Source organism: Musa acuminata, chromosome BXJ1-7, assembly GCF_036884655.1.
Source record: "Musa acuminata AAA Group cultivar baxijiao chromosome BXJ1-7, Cavendish_Baxijiao_AAA, whole genome shotgun sequence".
NCBI classification, from domain to species: Eukaryota; Viridiplantae; Streptophyta; class Magnoliopsida; order Zingiberales; family Musaceae; genus Musa; species Musa acuminata.
Genome location: NC_088333.1, coordinates 12,582,360 through 12,608,140, shown reverse-complemented (window position 1 = coordinate 12,608,140; position 25,781 = coordinate 12,582,360). Strand labels below are relative to the sequence as shown.

Here is a 25,781-nt window from a genome sequence, read left to right as displayed (position 1 = left end):
TCTATGCATTGGATTTCAAATAAAGATGTGTGTGTAGTTCTATTCTATGCCACACATACTTATGTCAAAGTTGTTACCTAAGAGTGCATTAACACAAAAAAAAAAGGATAAATGGTTTGTTTTTTAGGTATTATTGTTTTTCCTGCAGTGATTTGCTTGTCATGCTTGCTTTTAAGTCTTCATGCTGGTCATTGGTTTTGTGCTTTATCCTAATCATACAATATTGGTGTTCATATCCATTTAGATAAGAGTTTAAGCATGCCTATTTTAGATCGACTGTTTTTGGCAAACACGGTCACTTATTGCAACCCATATTTCGACTTTGACTTCCTGTTAAATATACGTGTATGTATATGTTTGATATAGCAAATGTATAGATCTCATAATGCTGTTGAATACCTTTAACTAATAGTAATTAGTTTGAGTTAAAAAAAATAAAAATATAAAATACGTAAAGCGCCATTAATATTCTCGCCAGCACAATCACCAAAAGTCGATCTAAAATAATAGTAAACTCTTGAAGATTAATGGCAAAACTGTATCGGATGCACAATTTTTATGATTTTTTAGGAATTATGTATCTGCTAGACTTGAAATTTTAGAAACAAATACACGTATGTTATATGATTTTGGCAGAAACAAAAGGAAGAAGCTATCCAATAATACGACATTCAAGTTGGAGGTGAAAGTGCATAGTCAATCAGTTGACATTTGCACAACGGGCGTTATATTAACCTAACGTACTTACAACCCTTGTGACTTCCATGGTTATCGGCAACCCCATCCCATGCTTCAACATGGCAACCATTTAAAAAAATATAAAATATAATTTTATAATTATCAATCAAATTCTTATTTCTCATAACTCGTCAATTACCAATCATAATGGACATCTTCTGGATCCACTGGACTTGCAATATGATATCTTAAATCTTAAAAATATTAAATAAAAAATTAGTTCTCATATCTTTCTTTTATTTTTATTTTTATATTATTCCATTTAATTATTTATCATTTTCATTATTTTACGTCAACGATGATAAAAGATGCTGAAGAGAAGAAAAAGAAGAAGAGGAAGAAAAGATAAATGTATGGAATGAGTTTATTTTATTAGAATTAAGTGATATGTTGAGAATATTAAAGTTTTTTACAATTGAATTGTTTATAGAAATCTTCAAAATTAAAAGCTTGAAATAATTAGTAGTAATAAATAATATTATTAGGTGCGGAAGAAGGTTTAAGAAAAGGCAAAAGGGAAAGCAAAATATCAAGCTTGCGGCTCTGCTCCCCGACCGCACTGGTCGTCGTCTTCCTCCACCCCAAATCTCCCCATAAAACCCCTCAATCAACCCTCCTCTCCTCCGCCGACCTGGCGACCGCCTTCTCAATCCCGTGCGCCGCACTGTGCCGTCTCGATTGCGGTACGTGTTGCTCGAATCGGTGCTTCCTATGCTCAGATAGCTTCCTTGTTCCCGCTTATAGGTTTTCTTGATCGTCCTGATTCTCGGCAATGATTGGTCGATCTTGTAAACGAGGTATTATCTTTGGTTGTTCCTATGAAATAGATTGATCCCTGTGTCTTAATCTTGTTTCGATTTGGATATAACAGGTGTCAATGAGATACTGGGATCGTTTTACGGAGTCTTTTGGGACTTCTTATTGATTGAATTGGTGTATAAATTGAGTTTTTGGTGGTAGGATCGAGTGAATTATAGGGTTGCTTGAAGAAATTTGTGGGCTTTTGGTTGTTGCTTCGACTGTGAATGGCGGAGGGTTCAAAATTTTCTGGGTTTATTATTGGTGGTGGCAGTGGCGGCAATATTGTTGGGAACGGCTTTTATGATATGGGGTTCTATCGGAAGCTCGATGAAGGCTCCAACATGTCCATGGATAGTGTTGGAAGCCTGCAGACGAGCACTTGTGATGGATCCGTTGCCATGTCCTTGGAGAACAGCAGTGTCGGATCGAACAACTCGAGAACTGGAATTCTGCATCATAATGGACTCCGCCTGTTCCCGGGGGCCAACTTCTCGGTGGGGCACAGCGTGTTGCGACCCGGAAGGGTTTCTCATGCTATGAATGAGGATGCATTGGCTCAGGCTTTGATGGACCCACGATATTCTACAGAGTCTCTTGAGAACTACGATGAGTGGACCATCGACCTCAGGAAGTTGAATATGGGGGTGGCCTTTGCTCAGGGAGCTTTTGGGAAGCTCTACAGGGGCACTTATGATGGAGAAGATGTTGCTATTAAGTTGTTGGAAAAGCCGGAGAATGACCCTGAGAGGGCACAGTTGATGGAACAGCAGTTTGGGCAAGAGGTTATGATGCTTGCAAATCTCAAGCACCCAAATATTGTCAGGTTTATTGGGGCATGCAGGAAGCCAATGGTGTGGTGCATTGTGACAGAGTACGCAAAGGGTGGATCAGTGCGGCAGTTTCTCATGAGAAGGCAGAATAGGTCCGTGCCTCTAAAGCTGGCCGTCAAGCAAGCACTGGATATCGCTAAGGGTATGGAGTATGTGCATGGGTTGGGATTTATACATAGGGATCTCAAGTCTGACAATCTACTTATATTTGCGGACAAATCGATTAAGATTGCTGATTTTGGGGTTGCCCGCATTGAGGTCAAGACTGAGGGGATGACACCTGAAACTGGAACTTACCGATGGATGGCTCCGTATGTGAACTTGCATTCTTTAGATTTTTAGCATCTTTAAAACATCTTAAAGTCCTTATTAAGGGTTGCAAGCTTATTTTAATCATCCATTCATATCCATGGCTGTAGATCTTTTTATGTTCAAGTTGGCTTTTTTATTTTTCTTCTTTTGTGTATGGCCATGCTGCCATTATATCTACCAACATGTATGCTTGGAGTTCTCAAGTCTGCTATTACCCAAAATTCGTGAGACCATTTAGTAGAATATATTGTACTTTTCTACTGCCTACATGGGTGAAGAATATTAGTTTCAGGAGCAATCATATTCAAGCATGCAACTTCATTTAGGTTTCTCTTTTGAGTTTCATGATAATGATCTCTTTGTTCTGTCATGCACACCACAATGTTATTGATCATATCTATTGGTTAAGATGATAATTTATTTTATTGATTTACCAACTCCTGACATTTGCCCTAATTGCAAGCATCAAATGCATGACTAATTATGCACTTTGTTCCATGGTAGACGTTTCAAGTACAGTCGAGCTGCAAAGCATCTCTGCTGTTGTCAATTGAGTTGTACGAAAGCACCATGTTGTCTAATAGATGTTCTATGTGGGTGAAAGCCAAAATTGTTTAACTCATAACTAAATAAGCCATTGAAATATTAGTTCTGTAGCTTGGTCATCGGTCTATACTAGTAGCTTTAGTATATATCACTGACATGTGGATGGATTAACAGACAAGATAATGCATGACCTCTAGCTGCTTTAAATATTTTTCAATATTAACCTTTATGTATACAGACTACCAAAAATTAAACTGCTCTGGTGCTTGTCGACTCTGTTGCATCTTTGGTCCTAGGCTATTTAACTGGGAGCGAGTTAATCTGTTGAGGATTCATAGATTGCATGCCTTGAACTAGTGTATTGTTTGACAAGTCTGGGTTTAATTGTTACTAGCAAATTTCACATGTTAACAGTTGTTACACTCCTGGTTTCATGATGATATATATATTTGGAAATATTGTTGAAGCATATGATCGTTCATCACTGTATCATCATCTGTCCATGCATGTTCGTATGACCTGTCATCCTTATGGAAGTTCCTTCAGACTTGCGGTTAACAATTTATGTGTGTCCTTTTTCTGATGCTTGCTCATTTCTTATATGCTAGCAGATTTTTCTGTGGTGTCTTCATACGATTAGTGAAGTTTATATTGGATTGAACACTTTTTTCCTTGTTCAATTTTTTATTAGCAAACACATTTGTTAGGCACGAGTTCCTGTAGGTAGTTTGATTAGCTTATGAATGTTGTTTGCTTTTTCTCTCACAAGTTTTATTACTGATATGTGTGAAAAGATCTGAAATTTTAGATTGGAGCTCTATTTATTTTGTGTCATGTTCTCTAGTATACTTCTCAATCCAATGCAAGTCAAAACCTGTACCCAAAGGTTAATTTAGACTGATTAATTGTAATTTGTGTCTTATCCTGCCTAAAACCTGGTGGTTTGTACATCCACAAAGAATGTATGGCAATTTTATATTTTACTAATTTGATAAATTTATTCTCAAACTAATTACGATGATTATATTCTAGATCTAATGACTACCAATATTCAAACTACTGACTTTTATGTTTGTTTTCTCTATCTTTTTAACGCATTTATTTAATTTTTTGTTAATTTTGGTGCTTCGACATGATCATTTGATGCAGAATTATCTGTTGACCACACACTTTATTCTCAGGGAGATGATACAACACAGACCATACAATCAGAAAGTCGATGTTTACAGCTTTGGCATTGTTCTCTGGGAGCTAATTACAGGGATGCTTCCATTTCCAAATATGACAGCAGTGCAAGCAGCATTTGCTGTCGTGAACAAGGGAGTGCGCCCGGTTATACCACAAGATTGCCTCCCTGCGCTCAATGAGATAATGACCCGCTGCTGGGATGCTAACCCTGATGTGCGCCCTTCCTTCTCTGAAATCATCACAATGCTCCAAAGTGCACAAGAGGATGTTATGAATACTGTTCGTAAAGCACGCTTCCGGTGTTGCATACAACCAATGGCCATCGACTGAGAAAGGTAGTGATTCATGCATGAAAAACACCTTCTGAATCGAAGACAATTAAGAGAAGGTTGGTTGATTCGCCTTTGTAGAAGGTCACAGTTCAAAATACAATCATGGATATTCCTTTGCTTACAAAGTGAAATAGGTGATTTCGATCTTTGTCTGGACTAGATGGTTCATCTTTCTGTTGTATAGGTATAAATGAAAAATATTAGCTTGAGGTTTACCACTAGATCGACTGTCATTGTTGTGACTTCTGAAATCGGTTGAATACAACAAGTTCTATCATTTGTGTATCCTCTACTTCTACCAACACTGGTTTCTTCGGGTCATGTACGAGTGATGACAATGTGATGGGTGAGTTTTTAGGTTATAATTGATGTTACTTTGGGTGCAGTGCAAGCCAATGTGGAGCGTATTACTGATTTGCATTCATTTTCTGTCTTTAACCAGGTAATTGTGAAATCATATTCACAAAAATACTGGTATGAATGTTGACAGTCAGCTGTGCATTACATGTACCTCTAAAATTGTAGCTCATTTTTCCCTTTGTTCACCTCCCTACTCAAGTGTCTTCATGATGCTGCTTTTCTCAATAACGGAGAAGACTATATAGAGGCTATTCATCTTGGTGATGCAGGTGAGATGGCTTTTCTGTTCTTTCCATCGTAAGGTGACATGAGCATGAGAGAGAGAGAGAGAGAGAGAGAGAGAGAGAGAGAGAGAATTGAATAGTGTCGTAACAATAATCATTTATGATTTATCTCTAATTATTCATATCATTCTCTGCACAACTGGTTTTTTATGCTCTCTCCATTCGCTTTACAAAGAAACATTTATCATCAATGAGGAAAATTTTATCTGAAGTTAAAACCATCAAAGGCTCTCAAAATTTTTTTCATCTATACCTTATCAATTAGTCTAGTTGGTTGGTAAAGCCTTTGGTAATATATATATATATATATATATATATATAGAGATGTAATTATGGCTTGATGTAGAGAAAACCTACAAAAGCACCATCAAACAAGATACATCATTTGGTAAGTCACCAATGCTTCTGTCACTTGTATTGTCCAGGCAAATAAATTTAAAATGGATTGGAATGCATGGCCATGAATCTACTGACACAACTGAAGCTTGAGACTGGTAGTAGCCTGAATAACATTGTCCTTAGAAAGGACGACGGATAAAGCTTGGTGGCAGGATAAGGAAAAGGGTTAGGAATTTCCAGACATGAACACTCTTGACACCATTTAGATTGAGAATCAACAACGTGATTATTTATTGTGAAGTGATATGTTCTTGGTCCATTCAATCATCTGCCACAAAGGATATTGGAACAGTAATTATCACCTTAGGAACAGAACATCGCGTCTAACTTAGAGTAAGCTATAGATTATCCAAACAAAAAACCCATCAAACTTCTTTAGCTAAATGCAAGGGGAGAAAGGCGTCTGCCACCAACAATGTTAGCAAACAAAGTTCTTAAACGGACTCTGTTTCTTGAATTTGATACATGTTTCATCACAATTTGCCCGATTGCAAGTTCCTACAATTTTACCCCATTTTGTCATTTATACCATCCACTACAAATGGTCAAATTAAACATGGCACCACCAAATGCATTCTAAGAAAAGTTGATAGAAGCTATTCTTTGTGACTAGATATCAAGTTACCATAAAATGTTGCAGAAAGCATTGAAGAACCAGGCGATACTGTCTCTGGCTGTTGTTTTGTGCTGACGTGGATTACGATAAGATATCGTCTTCAGCAGCTTCACTTTTTCTTATCAAACTCAGACAATTTATGAAACCTAGAAGATCACTGAGATAGCTATTGAATAATAATTGGTCTAAGCTACTTATATATTATCTCCTTTAATTAATTATCATTAATATTTCAGTTTCTATACTTTCAAAAGTTATATTTGAATCATCACGCTTACAAAAATAAATTATTTAATCATGTTTCTCCTTACGTTATCAATTATGCTGATGAAAATATTATATGTGCTCAATGATAAACCGAAGTGAAGCACGACCAACACATGCTCAGTGATAAATCCTACGATATTTTCATCAACAAAATCAACGAAGTAAAAAGAAATGATATTAAATATTTTACTTTTATAAATATAAGGATCCCAATATAAGTTTTGAAAATATAGAGATCGAAACATTAATTAATTAGATGAGATAATATATAATTAAACTACTAGCTAAACTAAACAAGAACAAATAGATTCCACGTAACGCGCTATTATAGAACGGAAGTGAGAGAGCTGCTGTCGATAATTTCCATACGTCTGCACGCTCAAGTGGGACCCTTAGATATGGTGTTTGGTTACTTGAAGATACGTATGCAGCACAGACCCACAACACACAAACCGAGTAAACGTAGACTTATGTACGTTGATTCTTCTGATATCCTACATCGATGTAAATATTATGCATTATATTATTATTTCCAATAAGATAACAAAGGGTTTCTTGATATCTAAAAGGAGGTTAGAGGGCGAAGTCTTTGATTGGCTATGACTTGCTGAGTAGATTCTACTCAGAACCTTTTGTCCCCTTATCAGACAAAAAAATCTGCAGGCTGGGAATTCTGAGCATACAGATAACGATGGCATGCACTACAACTTGAGCCTGTGCGAGAGAGAGAGAGCGAAAGAGGGTCGCTGGGCGTTGACTGCAGATATTCCTGTCTACGCTGAGACTTCTGACTTTCCGTAGTGCAGACATTCCGTACGCTCGTAAGAGGGCCTTCGGAGCCTAAAAAGACGTAGGAGTCAATCGCGGGAATTGCTGGCTTGCGAGGCTCCTCCAATGTGTATGGCCAAACGTCCGACTGCTACGAAAGCATGCTACTTTACAAAAATATATTATCTTTTTGGTGTAATTATTCATTGATTTTAACATCTACAACACTCTTTCTTCGGAAAGCACAGGAGAGTAGGAGAAGAAAGAATATGTTAGGTAGAAATTAACATAGATTCTTGTGTTATTGTATAGCTTTATTTAAATAATATTATGATATATTTTTGTTAGATTATATGGTACTACCTAAATTATTTAAGATATATTATAGATATAATTAGGTTTTGATTAATTATCGACTAATAAAAAAATTAATTATAGTAAAATTTCTTAGAAGATTACCTTAATAGGAGGGAATCTTCTAATTATCATCTTACTCTCGCATATAGAAAAAAATGACTTCTTATAGATAAAATAATCAATTATTGAGAGATTATAGTCTCTTATTTCTCTTTTATCTTTAATTCATTATCCTAAGAAGGATATGAAGAGAGGATTGTACGCTTGCAAATTAACATATTAACATCAATAATTCATTATAGTCTAGTTATTCTTATATATTAACATCGTTGTGACCTTTGGATCTGACAACTGTACGCTTGCAAATAGAATAATGACTTTTTGAGTGATATCGAAAGGTACACATCAAAAATTTTGATACATCATTATTTGATTTTAATTTTTGGTATTAAATTTTTTTTTATAATAGTGGCATGATCACGATTTTTATGCTTATAATTGGTATCAAAATTAAATTTTGAAATCAAATACTTTTGATCGTAAAAGCTTTTCAGATCTCTTTTATATTTAGATTTGTTTCTTAACACCCTTTGATTGCAAAAAAATGTTATCCGATTTTGATTTATAATATTTGAATGTTCTATTTGTATTATCGATATGCTTTCTTATTTCATTTGTTCTATCTCTACTTGTGGGTGATCTATGGACCACTGTTGACAGCTTACTATCGGCGATAATATTGTTAAGAGTCACGACCTTCCGGTGGTCACTAGTCCAATCGTGGGCAACGATTGTGTACACAACGAAAGCATCATAGATTGAAGCGTCATAGATTGTAATAACCAATGGTAGTCGCATGCATGGCTACCTGTGTGCAATAGCCTTGTAGTGGTCAGCTTACCGTGGTCGCAAGCGATTGCAATAGTGTCACTACCTACGGTTATTATGACGACTATAGTAATACCGCTACAACGTTTGCTAGCTGCACTGATATCAATTGGATGTCAAAGGTCGTGATTCCCAATGGCTGCACAGCAGACGCATGGGCATAGCCATGCATTATGATGACCATGGGAGTCATTAATCAGCCCGTGTGCACAATCGCACGATGAGACGATCCGTCGATAGTGCTTGGTTAGTGACATATTATGGAGGTGTTCCACTAGTGAGGAACGCAGCGATAGGACATGGTGGCATGGTGCAATGACTAGTGAGGTCACCGATCGACCGCATGAGAAGAGGTGTGCCACTATGCGTGGCGCATAGGTAGCGAATAGGCATTGCACCACCAACCCATGCCTGCGAGTGTCATAGAACACAACGACAGTTGCGAGAGTAGGATTAGGGTTTTATTTATTAAGATTATAATTTTTCCCTTGTAGGTCCTTTAATTCCAACTTATGTTGTATTAATAGTTCTACCCTTCATAAAATATTTTTTTTCATTATATCCCAAGGAAAATTATAGTTTTACCCTTCAAAATTATTTTTTTAATTTATATCCTCAATTATAAAATTTATTAATTTGATTTATTTTAATTAAATATTTTGATCGGACTTTATCATGATTATATTTTGATTATTTGATTGGATTTAGATTTGATCAATAAGTTGTAATCAAATTTAAAAAAATAAATGTTGATCAATTTTTTACTTTGATCAACTTTAATTTTGACGGATCCGATGGTTGGTCTAAATCTATGAGCTTAATTTGAGTAACCCAATTTTTGGGCTTACCTAATTAAATATGGTTGACTAGTCTAATGGTTCCACATGAAATAAAAAATATAAATTATTTCTTTTATAATTTTCTTATATGACATATTACTAAAATTATATATATTAAAAATTAAATTATTATTCTTGGATATTTACTTGTTTATTCACATGCATTTATTTGAAATTCTAAAAAATAATTAATTTTCACATAAAAATATGATTTATGATTTATGATTTATCATGATTATTGTTATCATGTGAGTTTTTCTTTATACCAATTAATGTTCAACAATTATTATGATTATTATTTTATTATTATTAAATTATTTCAGTATAAATTAGATTAAAAAAGTAAATATTATTTATAATTTATATCCTAAACTTTTATCTATTAGTAGCTATTAAAATGGCTTGGAATGATAGGTTGATGGGATATTAATTATGTTGGGAAATCTACGGTGACATCACATGCGCAGCAGTAGAAGAACAGAAAAATAAAATTTTAGAATTCCCATAGAAAAAAAGATTTCATCGTCGTGCAAAAATTGGTGCACAAAAACTCGCAAAACCGAAAAACTATACGTAAGAGAATTACCCAAGGAGATCGTATATCTTTGAAAACCTACAGATCTATGGGAGAGGATGAAGCAGATCAACTATCCTCCTCTCTAGTGGTGATCCATACGGTAGGGACAGCGAATATGCTCCTCAAATCACTACCCAAAACTCTTCCTCGTGTGCACCACATAATCAAAAAGGGGCTGCCCCTTCTTGTTATCCACACGCCAGCACCTTCTTGTTATCCACACGCCCCAAATAGGGGCTACAATATAAGGAGGAGAGGGAGGGAGAAAAATAGGAGGCAGCCAAAACAACTTCTAGCTTATGGGTCTTTGGTTCCCTCCTATTTATAGAGGCCCCTATCAACTTAACCCTAATGGATCCTGTCATATTGGGTACTGAATCTCCATCCAACTACTCAAGCCTCTTAAATTAGTTGGTCTCTACTCAATAATCTCTTATTAGCTCTTATTGGATCTCATCTATATGATCCAATAATTTAGAGCCTTATTGGATATCCAATAAGATAGAGGCCAACATATATCTCATATCCGAACCTCTACTCGTCGTAATGCCTACCATATGTGTGTGACCCTCTAGGCCCAATATCGAGCTGGCTATGAGTCATACATGTTAGAACTCCTTTTGGCTCAGTAAATTATTATCTACATAATAATTCACTCGACTCATTGACTACGGACGTACTAGGCCACTACGCCGTAGTCCCTAGATGATACAGGAGAATCCAATCCTTTGGACCTATTTATCTTCAATTATCATATACCTATAGTCCCTCATCTATCTAATATCCTAGAGATCGTATACTGGGCATAGGGTTGTTATACCCATACAATTTCTACATGAGTCTCACTCTAATCGAATTCTCTCGAAGAACTTTTTCTCTCTTAATCCAAATGACACTGGTCAGGGATTTGTCTGAGCAAGAACACATAGGATATTCCTCTCATAACACCGAGAGCAGATGATCCTCTATCGACACTCAATAGCCCTCGTAAGGTTGGCTATAACTCCCAATGACTGGTTGTGCTAGATCTAGAACCTCCAGACTTATAAGTCTGGTATCAAATAGTGGAGTACTCATACAGGACATTCTTGGTGTCTCAAGTCTAAGTACCAAATATATCATTAGGACGACGGAATCGTTGTCTTATAATAAGGCATCATCAACCATCCAACATTCTGTGAGCGCCTACATTGTATCCCTTGTGTCCCCACATAAGCAACTATAAGACCAACTGCATCCATCATATGGATGGGTATACAACACCAGTCTGTCCAGTTATCTCAATGTCCCTCTCGAGTACCCTATAATCAGGATTATTTAGGATTTATGTTTAAAGGCGAATTGGTTTCATTATCATGATCTCATCATAATCTGATTCTCATTCCACATATTCATAAACATCATAACATATTCATGCAATAAGCATTATAAAATAATAAAATATTAAATAATAATAATAAGCAAAAAGACTGTGTCAAGTCACACATGTCATCACTCACGTAATTGGCTTGTAGGGCACCTATGATTAACAATCTTTCACTTAACCTAAACCTAATCACCTATATATCTGATCCCCATCAGACCCCTATGACACTCAAAGACAATCTGAGATAATGGCCTTGTTAGTGGATCTGTGATGTTATCTTCGGATGGAACTCTGTCCACTACTACATCTCCTCGGGCCACGATCTCTCTGATAATGTGAAACCTCCTTAGAATATACTTAGATTTTTTATGAGACTTGGGTTCATTCGCTTGAGCAATCCCCCTATTGTTGTCGTAATATATAGGAATCGACTCCTCGCTGCTTGGTACGACTCCTAGATCTATAATGAACTTCTTCATCTATACTCTCTCCTTTGTTGCCTCTACTACAGTAATGTACTCTACCTCTGTGGTTGATTCAGCAATAGTATTTTGCTTGGAACTCTTCCAGTATACTACTCTTCCATTCAGAATGTACATATACCCCGAATTTGATTTGTTATTATCGACAACAAATTAAAAACTTAAATTCATGTAGCCTTCAACCCTGAGGCTATTACCTCTATATATCAGTAAAATATTCTTAGTCATTCTCAAGTACTTAAGGATACACTTTACTGCTTCCTAGTACTCTAAGTCTGGATCCGCTTGATACTTATGACACTCAGAGCATGTGTTATATTAGGCCTAGTACATAGCATGACATACATGATAGACCCTATCGCTGAGGCATAGGATATCCTATCCATGTTCGCCCTTTCTTCAGGAGTCTTTGGAGACATACTCCTAGAAAGCGATATCTCATGTCTCACCGGTGTGAGACATCTATTGGAATTTTTCATGCCAAACTTTTTAACAATTGTATCTATAGACCTAGACTGAGATAAGTCAAGCATCCTCTTAGATCTATCTCTGTATATCCGAATTCCCAAGATATAGGATGTTTCTCCTAAGTCCTTAATGGAGAAGTGTCAAGATAATAAAGCTTTTGCTATGGATATCATTCCTATATCATTCCCAATGATCAGGATATCATCCACATATGACACCAAGAAGGTGATAACGCTCCCACTTACCTTCCTATCCACACAAAGTTTATATTTATTCTTAACGAAGCCATAAGATCTGATTGCCTCATCAAATCTTATATTCTAACTTCGGAAAGCCTACTTTAGTCTATAAATGAACTTAAGCTATCTACATACCTTATCTGGGTACTCCTTGGATATGAATCTCTTATACTATATCATATACATCTCCTCCTCGAGGTTGCTATTGAGTAACGCAGTTTTCACCTCCATTTATCGTATCTCAAAATCATAGTGTGCTGCAATAGCTAATAGTATTCGGATGGATTTTAGCATGGTTACAAGTGAAAAGGTCTTGTCATAGCCAATACCTTGCCTTTGACGATACCCCTTAGCCACTAGCCTTGCTTTATAAGTCTCTACCTTTCTATCTACTCCGATCTTATTCTTGAAGATCCACTTATAACTGATGGTACAATACTCTCAGTTGCATCAACTAGGTTCCAAAACTTGTTGGAGTATATGAAATACATCTCATAATTCATTGCTTCTTGCCACTTCTTAGAGTCTATACTCGTAATAACCTCCTCGTAGGTTTGAGAATCAATATCTTCATCATCTTCTCCTCTAATATGTCTCATATATCTCTCAAGAGGATTAGATACTCTATCGGACCTACGTAAAGGTAGAACTTGTGTGCTAGGTATTTTAATATACTCGTGCTATGGAGTGGTGCTTGAGCTAGATTCTCCAACCTCACTCAACTCTATCATGCTCTTACTATCTCTGCCAAGAATGTGTTCCTTCTCAAGGAACACTCCTCTCTTAGCTACAAAGACCTTTTAGTCCTCAGAATAATAAAAATAATACTCACAATTTTCCTTGGGGTATCCCATGAACTTGCACCGCTCCGTCCTCGATTATAACTCATCGGGGTTATATCTTTTAACATGGGTAGGAGAACCCTACATCTTAACAACTTTAAAATCGAGTTTCTTTCTTTTTCATATCTCATATGGTGTAGACACTACCGACTTAGTTGGAACTCTATTCAGAAAATAAGTTGCAGTCTCTAGGGCGTATCCCCAGAATGAGATGGGTAGGTCGACGAAGCTCATCATAGACTGCACCATGTCTAACAATGTATGATTCCTCCTTTTAGATGCACTATTGAGCTGAGGTGTATAAGGAGGTATTTATTGGGATAGAATCTCAAAGTCCGTAAGGAACTAGGTGAACTTTGTACTCAAATACTCACCTCTTCGATCTAATCGAAGAGTCTTGATATTATTTTCAGTCTAGTTCTCCATTTCATTCTTATACTCTCTGAATTTCTTAAATGTCTCGGACTTGTACTTCAACAAGTATACATATCCATACCTTGAGAAATCATCAATAAAAGTAATAAAATATGAGTAACCACCTATAACATGAGTTACATAGGTCTACATACATCATTATTTATGAGTTCGAGCAACTCAGTGGCTCTCTCTCTAGTTCTACTAAAAGGAAAGTTGGTCAATTTTCCACGACGACAATGCTTGCGAGTTGCATCTGACTCATACTGGAATGGATCTAGATATACATCCTTTAACAATTTTTGAATCATTCCGTCATAAATGTGACCTAGCCTATAATACCACAAGTATGTACTATTTACCTCATTTCGTTTCCTCTTGGACACACTTACATTCATGATATATGGAGCAATATCTAGTATAAATAAATCATTATGCAATGTTCCTCTCGTGATGATCTCATCATCTAATATTATTGAATTACCATTATTCTCAAAAAGCTAATTTATATCCACTAACTATCAAACATGAAATAAAAATAATATTTTTAATAATAGAATGAACAAAATAGCATACATCCAATGCAATAATAATTCTACGAGGCAGATATAGGGTGACCTCGCCAATAGCCACTTAAACAACTTTTGCTCCATTGCCCATCTTAAGGTTCATCTCGCCTCTCGCCAATCTCCTAAGTCTTGCCAGAACCTACAATGAATTACAAATGTTATAAGCACTACTGGTATCCAATACCCATGTATTATCATAAAAGTCTAACAAATGGAGACTAATCATGAATATACCTAAAGCTTCTCCAAGCTTTTATTTCGCCCTCTCTGCAAGGTACTCTTTGCAATTCCTCTTCTAGTGCTCATATTTGCTGTAGTGGAAGTACTAGCCTTTGTCATTTGTCGGGTCTTTCTTAGCAACCTTTGCTTTCTTAAGGGACTTTTTACCTTTCTTAAGGAACTTTCTTAGTACCCAGTCTGCCCTTACCCTTACCTTTCTTAAGGGACTTTTTTGCTTTCTTTTTCTTTCTGGTCTCACTAGTATAGAGAATTGACTTCTCTTTCTTGAGAGTGCTCTCTGCCTCTCTCAACATATTGAGTAACTCAATGAGAGTCACCTCAAGCTTGTTCATATTAAAATTCATTATGAACTATGAAAAAGAATCTGGTAGGGACTGAAGCACAAGATCCACATACACGTTATCCTTTAGGACTATTTCTATACCTATGAGTTTCTCTATCCACTCAATCATCTTTATGACATGGTTCTGAACTAGTGTCCCCTCAGTCATCCTAGCATAAAAGATGCTCTTGGATATCTCATATCGTTGAGTCCTTCCCTATTCCTCAAACATTTTACGGACATGTAGAAGAATGAATCTGGCATCCATCTTCTCATGTTGTTTCTATAACTCAGGAGTAATGGAGCCCAACATGTAACATAGAGTAAGAGTGAAGTCATCTATATACTTCATGTAGCGAGTAATCCCATCCTCTCTTACCCCTTCCTCGGGTGTAGGTATCACTATAGCAAGGACGTATGCGATTTTCTCCACTGTGAGAACAATTCTTAATTTGTAAAGACAATCCATATAATTCAGACTAGTGAGGCGGTTGACATCAAGTATGTTATGTAAGAGATTTGAAAGCGATATTTTCTAAAAATAAAGATGTAGTAGAAATAAATAACATACATATTTTTTAAAAAAATAAACAAATAAGATATAGACTTCTTTCTTAATCTACTCCCACTATTTTTTTGACAAGTCACATGACACCCTCAGCACGTGAAACGGAAGTCTCCGACAGACTTCTAGTGGAGATCGGGATCCAATCAGCGTCTTAGTGTAACCTCGAGAGTCTCGACCAATCACACTAAGCCCAAAAGATATGCAACTCTTGCTGATCACAACTCCTTATGATTCCCGTCCTATTTGGCCTTCGAACCATCATGGCCTCGAGGGACTCGACCAACCATGATATTCGGTTAAGTCAAAACCTTCATTACAAGATGGGTCTGGTTTTATAATATACTCTCGAGGGACTCGACTAAGAATACCATGTCCTCAGGTCATCGGTGGTATCTCTATGTCGTAGGCAAGATAGTGAATCACGATATAAGTGAGCATCGAGGAACTTAACCAACTCAACCTACGTCGAGAATCGGTTCCTACCTATAACGATGGAAGGTCACGTGAGTCAATCTAATTGCCTCATGTTTACCGACTTAATATTATCGAGAGAGGAGATTTTGATTCGGTCTCCTAATGTAATGTGTCACACACATACATGTTTAATATATGTATACATCACATGCAATATATATATATATATATATATATATATATATATATATATATATATATATATATATATATAGTACGTGTATAATCAATCACACCAGATGATCATGGACCATATCCTAATGTGATCAATCCCGAGCAAGTGAGCTTGATCACTCACATCAAGATCTATGTGTGCAATGGCACATCTCTATGTAGTGTGATCGTCGATCTCGTCATCGTCGGTTTCGTTGGCATCTTGGTGCATCTTCATGCATTACGATCGTCCGTCTCGACCTCGTGGGTTCTGCTATCACTTCCACGCTCCCGCTATGCCTTCTTATGCAATTACAACTTAATCACAAGCACGTAAGCCCGACAATAAATGAGAAATAAATTGGAGGCTCGCAAGCCCCAATAATAATAATAATCATATCAAATGGTCCATGATTATCCGTCCATATCATACATCACATATACACCATGTAGGACTGTTAGATAATAATAATTAATTAAACTATTTTAATTAATTATATGTAGTATTTTGGGAACTCTACCATAGGTGCCCCACATGGCAGGTAGTTCCTTCTTAAGCAAGAAAATCTTACTATATAGAGACTACCCGAAAACTAGGAATCCATGGCCACTAGACTGCTTTGCGTGGCTAGGAAACCCTAGCCACTGAGGAGTCCCTTGCAGCTAGGAAACTATGGTTGTTGGGCTGCCATGGGCTACAGGTGCTCCATGCAACCAGAACTCCTGGTCGCTTGGGCAACCCCTATGACTAGGAAACTCTGGCCACTAAGGGTGCCCCTTGCAGCCAGGAAACTTGGCTATAAGTGCTACCATTCAGCAAGTTGAGGGCAGTCATGCTGCTCTCGTTCATGCTACTTTTGGACAAGCTGAGAGCAGTAAATTGGAGCTCTCATCCAAGGTTGTAAGCAGCCTTCAGCCAATCCAAGAGGCAACAATAGTTGCTGCCCTTTCTTCCCTTTTTGTGTCAACAAATTTGACATCGAAAGCCCTATCTAAAGCACATCTTAACAGTAAGAAAAAGTGCGCACAGATTTGAAAACTAATACAAAAAAATCGCAGCAATCGTGAAAAACAATTTCAACGCGATTGAATACAACATAGTTTAAAAATCAATCTTTTGCATGAGAAACCTGGCTCTAATACCACTGTTGAGAAATCTGGGGTGACATCACATGCATAGTGGAAGAACAAAAAAATAAAATTTTAGAATTTTCATAGAAAAAAAGATTTCATTGTTATATAAAAGTTAGTGCGCAAAAACCCACGAAACCAAAAAATTACGCATAAGAGAATTACCTAAGGAGATCGTATATCCCTGAAAATCCGTAGATCTATGGGAGAGGATGAAAGAGATCAATTGTCCTCCTCTTTGGTGGTGATCCATATGACAGGGGCTACGAATATGCTCCTTAAATCGTTGCCCAAAACTTTTCCTCGCACGCACTACACAATTAAGAAGGGTTGCCCCTTCTTGCTATCCACACGCCCTAAATAGGGGGCTACAGTATGAGGAGGCGAGGGAGAGATGAGAATAGGAGAAGGTAGCTAAAAAAAACCTCTAGCCTATGAGTCTTTAGTTCCCTCCTATTTATAAAGGCCCCCTTGTAAACTTAACCCTAATGGATCCTGCCATATTGTGTACTAGATCTTCATCCAACTACCCAAGCCTCTTACATTAGTGGGTCTTTACCCAATAATCTCTTATTAGCTCTTATTAGATATCATTCATATGATCCAATAATTCAAGGGCTTATTAAATATCCAGTAAGATAGGGGCTTTAGCGGATATCTTATATCTGAACCTCTACTCGTCTCAACGCCTATATATATGTGTGACACTTTTGGCCCAAAATCGAGCTGGTTGTGAATCATACATGTTAGAACTCCTTTTGGCTTAGTAAATTATTATTTCCATAATAATAACCTCGACTCATCGATTGCGGACGTACTAGGCCACTACGCCGTAGTCTTCAAACGATACAGGGGAATCTAATCATTTGGACCTATCTATCCTCAGTTACCATGTACCTATAGTCCCTCATCCATTTAATATCTTAGAGACCGTATGCTAGGCATGGCGCTCTTAAGCCCATACAATTTCTACACAAGTCTTACTCTAATCGGATTTTTTTAGAGAACTCTTTCTCTCTTAATTCAAATAACCCTAGCCAGGAATTTGTCTGAACAAGAATACATGAGATATTCCTCTCATGACCCTGAGAGCGGACCTCTATCAGCATGCAATAGCCCTCGTAAGGTTAGCTATCACTCCCGATGACTGGTTGTACTGGATTTGGAACCTCCAGACCTGTAAGTTTGGTATTAAAGAGTGGAGTACTCATATAGGACATTCTTGGTATCTCAAGTCAAATGATCAGATACACCATTGAGACGACAGAATCATTGTTTGACAATAGGGCATCATCAACCATCTAACATTATGTGAGCGAATCAATCAGTGAACTCATTCTTCGATAAGCACCTACATTGTATCCTTAGTGTCCCCACACGAGCAGCTATGAGACTAACTACATCCATCATATAGACGGGTATACAATATACCGTTCTATCCAGTTATCTCAATGTCTCTCTTAAGTAACCTATAATCGGGATTATTTAGAATCTATATTTAAAGACGAATCAGTCTCATTATCTTGGTCTCATCACGATCCGATTCTCGTACAGATCTATGGACATCACAATATATTCATGCAACAAGCAATATTAAGTGATAAAATATCAAATAATAATAATAAGCAAAAAAACTATATATCAAGTCATAGTGTCATCACTCACGTGATTAGCTTATATGGCACCTATGACTAGCAAATTATTATAAATATTTTATCATTTATAAGATATTTTAAAATATATTTTATATTATTATATTATTCTTACAACTATAAAAGTGGTATAGACCAATAACTTATAAAATTATATTAGAGAATTAGTCCTAAATATTATTAAAAATAAAAATACATAATGACACTTATAATTAGGATATCAAGATAATCTCAAAGGAGAATCTACTTTAAATAATTATATGATAAGGCATGGTAATACTATTTTAGATATTTTTATAGTTTAGGGTTATTTACCCAAACATAGCAACACTATTTCATAAGGATGGTATTAGTCCTCCATAAATTTTTTTATTAAATATTATATATGTTAAAATTTCACCTGAAGGTGAAATAGAGATGATATCAATAGTTTAATTTAAAAACTCAAAATGTTAATATTAAATTATTGTATTATAGTTCCTTCATTGCATTCTTAAAAAATGTCCATATATTTTTTAGATTAAATTATTATAAATGATTTGAGTATATATAATTTACACTATGTATGTTAGATCTTGATCAAACTAGCCAAAATAAACATAAACATAACTACTGAAAGTTTTATGGAATAAATAATTAAGATAAATTATCAAAAAAGTCTAAAAGATTCGGTTTTATAATAATTACTAATAATATTCAGATTTCATTACAATCTACAACTAGCATATTGTAATATTTAAATATTAATTTAAATTTACTGATAAGTTATTAGCTAACATATTAATAAAATATCTGATTGAAATTATAATTAAGGAATTTAAGATTGTACCCTCAATATGGTTGACAAAGTTATAAGATCAAGAATATTGGGTATAAATGTAGTTGAATCCTTTCTCGTATAATTTGTTCATAATTTTATTTCTTTTTAATTTGGCTCATTTAAAATTTACTATAATAAATGAAGGATAAGTCAGCTTAAATGATCTAATTAGTATATGTGTTTAGAAAGAATTAAGATTAAAGTAGAAAAAAAAACTCATAACATTATGAGTATTACTCGAGGAATGAGTAACAATAAAAGAAAATTGAAATGTAAATCATCCAAGTTTTTAAATATTATATAAGCTTATAAAAGGAAAAACTTTTCAATAAAGTATAACTTTTTTAGTAAGAAAGATAATGTGAAAAAGGATTATAAGATTTTGGTTTAAAAATAAAATGTATAAGTCTTACTTTTATATGTTTCAAATTAATTGTTACAAAAGTTCCTTTTTAATACTTACTAGATAGATTTTAATGCTTCAACTTATATTACCAATATTATAGATTTATTTTAATACAAGAACAAAAAAAGTATGAAATATTCATTGTAATAGAGAATTCATCTGATGCTATGTTCCTATAATTCTAAAAATATAGATTATTTATCTAGAACTGTTAGGATATTACTTTTCTTTTGGTAAAGGTAAACTCTTCATGATTCAATAAAAGTTTTTTTTTTCTATACGATAGTTTGTATAGAATTAATATGAATCTTGAATTTACAATGATTCTATAATCAAATATTAGAATTAAATATAGTTTCATAAACTGTTTGAGATTATATATGCTTACGTATGCAAGTCACTTCATATTTTGTTTTAGTATAGAGAAATATTTTATCTCCTTTACAAATTACTTGTTGAGATATGACTATATAAGGTCTCAAGCTATTGATACAGTTAAGCATACATAAATAAAGTTAATAAATAATTATATATAAAAGTTAAAATTATCATATCTAATGGGGGTGATGAATTTTATGATAGTTATGATGAGACCGATCATAATTCTATTTTTTTCTTAAAAAATTAGGGTATTCAATTTTGTAAATACGTAGAGATTTCGTTTTGATAGTAACTTGGGTAAAATGAGAAAATGAGATCCGAAAGCTAGCAGTAGTGTAAATGACAATTTCAGGAAGGTAAATACTCATACATTCAAGAAACAAACCAATTTAAAGTGGTTCGGTCAAAATGACCTACATTCACTTGCGAAGCCTTCTTCAATGAGGCTCCCAACTTCCACTAGTAAATCACTTTGAAGGGGAAGGGCAAATACCCCTCTTACAACCTTTTACAAGTGGTTCACACTCTTACAAATTTTCAAAGAGAAAGAAGGAGGTGAACACTCAAGCTATTGAAAACAAAAACTTGCTAAAGACTTTGCTAAGACTTTTATCTCAATCTCTTGCTTCTCAAAGGTTGTTCTCTCAGCTGAGAATTGAGGGGTATTTATAGGCCCCAAGAGGATTCAAATTTGGGCTCCAAATTTTGAATTCTCTTGGGTTTCCGAGGCTGGCGGTGCCACCGCCGGACCTCTCAAGTGCTGGGCGGTGCCATCGCTCAGTCCACCGGTGCCACCGCTCAGTTCTCGGGTTCTGGGCGATGCCACTGTTGGGAAATCATGGGGGGCGACATCATATGCGCAGCGGAAGAACAAGAAAACAAAAATCCCCGATTCCCAAAAAGATGTTCGTCGTCGTGCGAAGATTGGTGCGCAAAAATTCGTAAAACACAAAACTGCGTATAGAGATTGTGTTACCTAGGGAGATCATATATCCCTGTTTCTTTGCAGATCCTTAGGAGAGGGTGAAGGAGGTCAAGCGTCCTCCTCTCTAGCGGTGATCCACACAGCAGGGTTGCGACGACGCTCCTCAAAACTCCAGGCCTACTCTAAGGTGGAGAGGGAGAGGAGAATAGGAAGGGCAAGCAAAGACTCTAGCCTATGAGGCTGTGAATCCCTCCTATTTATAGAGATCCCGTGTCAAACCCTAATGGGTCCTTCCCTAGTGGGTATTGGATCTGCATCCAATAAGACAAGGGCTCCGTCGGATATCTCATATCCGAACATCTACTCATCGCAATGCCTACCATATGTGTGTGACCCTCTAGGCCCAATATCGAGCTGGCCGTGAGTCATACTTGTTAGAACTCCTTCTAACTCAGTGAATTATTATCTCTGTAATAATTCACTCGACTCATCGACTACGGACGTACTAGGCCACTACACCGTAGTCCCCAGACGATACAGGGGAATCCAATCCATTGGACCTATTTGTCCTCAGTTACCATGTACCTATAGTCCCTCATCCATCTAATATCCCAGAGACCGTATATCGAGCATGGTGCTGTCAGACCCATACGGTTTTACTCAAGTCTCGCTCTAATCGGATTCTCCCGGAGAAGTCTTTCTCTCTCAACCCGAATGACCCTGGCCAGGGATTTGTCTGAGCAAGAACACATGGGATATTCCTCTCATGATGTCGAAAGTGGATGATCCTCTGTCGACACTCAATAGCCCTCGTAAGGTCGACTACCACTCCCAATGACCAACTGTACTAGATCTGGGACAGCCAAACCTATAAGTCTGGTATCAAAGAGTGGAGCACTCATACAGGACATCCTTGTGTCTCAAGTCTAAGGACCAGATACACCACTAGGACTACAGAATCGCTGTCTGACAATAAGGCATCATCAACCATCCAGCATTCCGTAAGCGGATCAATCAGTGAACTCATTCTCCAATGAGCACCTGTATTGTATCCCTAGTGTCCCTACACGAGCAGCTATGAGACCAGCTGCATCCATCATATGGACAGGTATACAGCACACCAGTCTATCCGGTTATCACGATGTCCCTCTCAAGTAACCTATGACCGGGATTATTTAGGATATGTGTTTAAAGGTGAATCGATCTCATTATCGTGATCTCATCACGATCCGATTCCCATTGCACAAATCCAAGGACATCACAATATATATATGCATTTATACAATAGTTATAAAGTGATATACGCCAAAATATAATAAGCAAAAAGATTCTGTATCAAGTCACACGTGCCATCACTCACGTGATTGGCTTGCTGGGCACCTATGACTAGCAATCTCCCACTTGACCTAAAGCCAATCACCTATGTGTCTGATCCCCATCAGACTCCTGTGACGCTTAAAGACAATCTGAGACAACGGCTTTGTCAGTGGATCTGCAATGTTATCTTCGGATGGAACTCTTTCCACTACTACATCTCCTCGTGTCACGATCTCTCTGATAAGGTGGAACCTCCTCAGAACATGCTTAGATTTCTGATGAGACCTAGGTTCCTTCGCTTGAGCAATTGCCCCGTTGTTGTCGCAATATAGGGAGATCAGCTCCTTGCTACCCGGCACAACTCTCAAATCTGTGATGAACTTCTTCAACCAGACTCCCTCCTTTGCTGCATCTGATGCAGCAATGTACTCCGCCTCTGTGGTCGAGTCAGCAGTGGTATCTTGCTTGGAACTCTTCCAGCACACTGCTCCTTCATTCAAGGTGTACACATACCCTGAATTCGACTTGCTATCATCGACATCAGACTGAAAACTTGAGTCAGTGTAGCCTTCAACCTTAAGGCTATTACCTCCATATACTAGTAAAAGATCCTTAGTCCTTCTCAAGTACTTAAGGATACACTTTACTGCTTTCCAGTGCTCCAAGCCTGGATCCGCCTGATACCTGCTCGTGACACTCAGAGCATGCGTTATATCAGGCCTAGTACATAGCATGGCATACATGATAGACCCTATTGCTGAGGCATAAGGTATCATATTCATGTTCGCCCTTTCTTCTAGAGTCTTTGGGGACATACTCGTAGAAAGCGATATCCCATGTCTCATCGGTATGAGACCTCTCTTGGAATTTTCCATGCCAAACCTTTTGATAATGGTTTCTACGTACCTGGACTGGGACAAGCCAAGCATCCTCTTGGATCTATCTCTATAGATTCTAATCCCCAAGATATAAGATGCTTCCCCTAAGTCCTTCATGGAGAAGTGTCTAGATAACCAAGCCTTTATTGTGGATAGCATTCCTATGTCATTCCTAATGATGAGGATGTCATCCACATATAACACCAAAAAGGTGATAGCGCTCCCACTTACCTTTCTGTATACACAAGGCTCATCTTCGTTCTTAACGAAGTCATATGATCTGATTGCCTCATCAAATATTATGTTCCAACTTCGGGAAGCTTGCTTTAGTCCATAAATGGATCTAAGCAACCTACACACCTTATCTGGGTAGTTCTTGGACACGAATCCCTCAGGTTGCATCATATACACCTCCTCCTCGAGGTTCCCGTTGAGGAATGCGGTTTTCACATCCATCTGCTAGATCTCATAATCATAGTGTGCTGCAATAGCCAATAGAATTCTGATGGATTTTAGCATTGCTACGGGTGAGAAAGTTTCGTCGTAGTCAACACCTTGCCTTTGACGATACCCCTTAGCCACTAGCCTTGCTTTATAGGTCTCTACCTTTCCATCTACTCCGATCTTTTTCTTAAAGATCCACTTGCAACCGATGGGTACAATACCTTCGGGCGCATCAACTATGTTTCAAACCTTATTGGAGTACATAGAATCCATCTCAAAATTCATGGCTTCTTTCCACTTCCCGGAGTCTATACTCATAATAGCCTCCTCGTAGGTCTGAGGATCAATATCCTCTACATCCTCTGCTCTAATATGTCCCACATATCTCTCAAGAGGATAGGATACTCTATCAGACCTGCGTAAAGTTGATACTTGTGTATTAGGTACCTGAACAGACTCGGGTTGTAGAGTGGTGCTTGAGCTTGGTTCTCCAACCTCGCTCAATTCTATCATTCTCCCACTGTCTCCGTCAAGAATGTGTTCCTTCTCAAGGAACACTGCTCTCTTAGCTACAAAGATCTTTTGGTCCTCGAGATGATAGAAATAATACCCACAAGTTTCCTTGGGGGTATCCCTCAAATTTGCATCGCTCTGTCCTTGATTCTAACTTATCGGGGTTGTGTCTTCTAACATGGGCAGGGCAGCCCCAAATCTTAACAACCTTAAGATCAGGCTTCTTCCCTTTCCATATCTCATATGGTGTAGACACTACCGACTTAGTTGGAACTCTGTTCAGAAGGTAAGCTGCGGTTTCTAGGGCATATCCCCAGAATGAGATGGGTAGGTCAACGAAACTCATCATGGACCATACCATATCTAATAATGTACGATTTCTCCTTTCAGAGATACCATTGAGCTGAGGTGTATAAGGAGGTGTCCATTGGGATAATATCCCATGGTCCTTGAGGAACTGAGTAAACTCTGTACTTAAGTATTCACCTCCTCGATCTGATCGAAGAGTTTTGATACTCTTTCCAGTTTGGTTCTTCACCTCATTCTTATACTCTCTGAATTTCTCAAAGGCCTCGGACTTGTACTTCATTAAGTACACATATCCATACCTTGAGAAATCATCAGTAAATGTAATGAAGTAGGAGTAACCTCCAATGGCATAAGTTGACATGGGTCCATATACATCACTATGTATGAGTTCCAACAACTCATTGGCTCTCTCTCCAGTTCTACTAAATGGAGATTTGGTCAGTTTTCCACGAATGCAAGGCTCACAAGTTGCATAAGACACATAGTCAAATGGATCTAGATATCCATCATTTAGCAACTTTTGAATCCTTCTTTCATGGATGTGACCTAGCCTACAATGCCACAGGTATGCACTGTTCAACTCATCTCGTTTCCTTTTGGACACATTTACATTCATGATATGTGGAGTGGTGTCTAACATAAATAAACCATTATGCAATGTTCCTTTCGTGATGATCTTATCATCTAATAATATCGAACAACCATTGTTCTCAAAAACAAATTTATATCCACTAATTGTTAAACATGAAATGGAGATAATGTTTTT

At 37.0% G+C, this 25,781-nt stretch overlaps 1 protein-coding gene across 2 annotated transcripts; it reads left to right on the top strand.

Moving 5' to 3' along the window:
* The first annotated feature begins 1,251 nt into the window (after positions 1–1,251).
* LOC103991761 (serine/threonine-protein kinase STY13) lies at positions 1,252–5,032 on the top strand. 2 transcript variants are annotated; one of them, XM_009411308.3, is made up of 3 exons: positions 1,252–1,421; positions 1,610–2,680; positions 4,409–5,032. In XM_009411308.3, exons 2-3 carry the CDS (start codon positions 1,764–1,766, stop codon positions 4,743–4,745), a joined length of 1,254 nt encoding a protein of 417 aa, XP_009409583.2. In that variant the 5' UTR covers positions 1,252–1,421; positions 1,610–1,763; the 3' UTR covers positions 4,746–5,032. The 2 variants fall into 2 exon arrangements, with proteins under 2 accessions (XP_009409583.2, XP_009409582.2); XM_009411307.3 differs by having other exon boundaries at positions 1,252–1,535.
* The last annotated feature ends 20,749 nt before the right edge of the window (positions 5,033–25,781 follow it).

Bases quoted from the DNA above. Each gene is read 5' to 3' on its own strand.
- LOC103991761 (XM_009411308.3), top strand. From the start codon at position 1,764: ATGGCGGAGGGTTCAAAATTTTCTGGGTTTATTATTGGTGGTGGCAGT. The intron at 2,681-4,408 runs GTATGTGAACTT...CTTTATTCTCAG, and splicing joins ACTTACCGATGGATGGCTCC to GGAGATGATACAACACAGAC.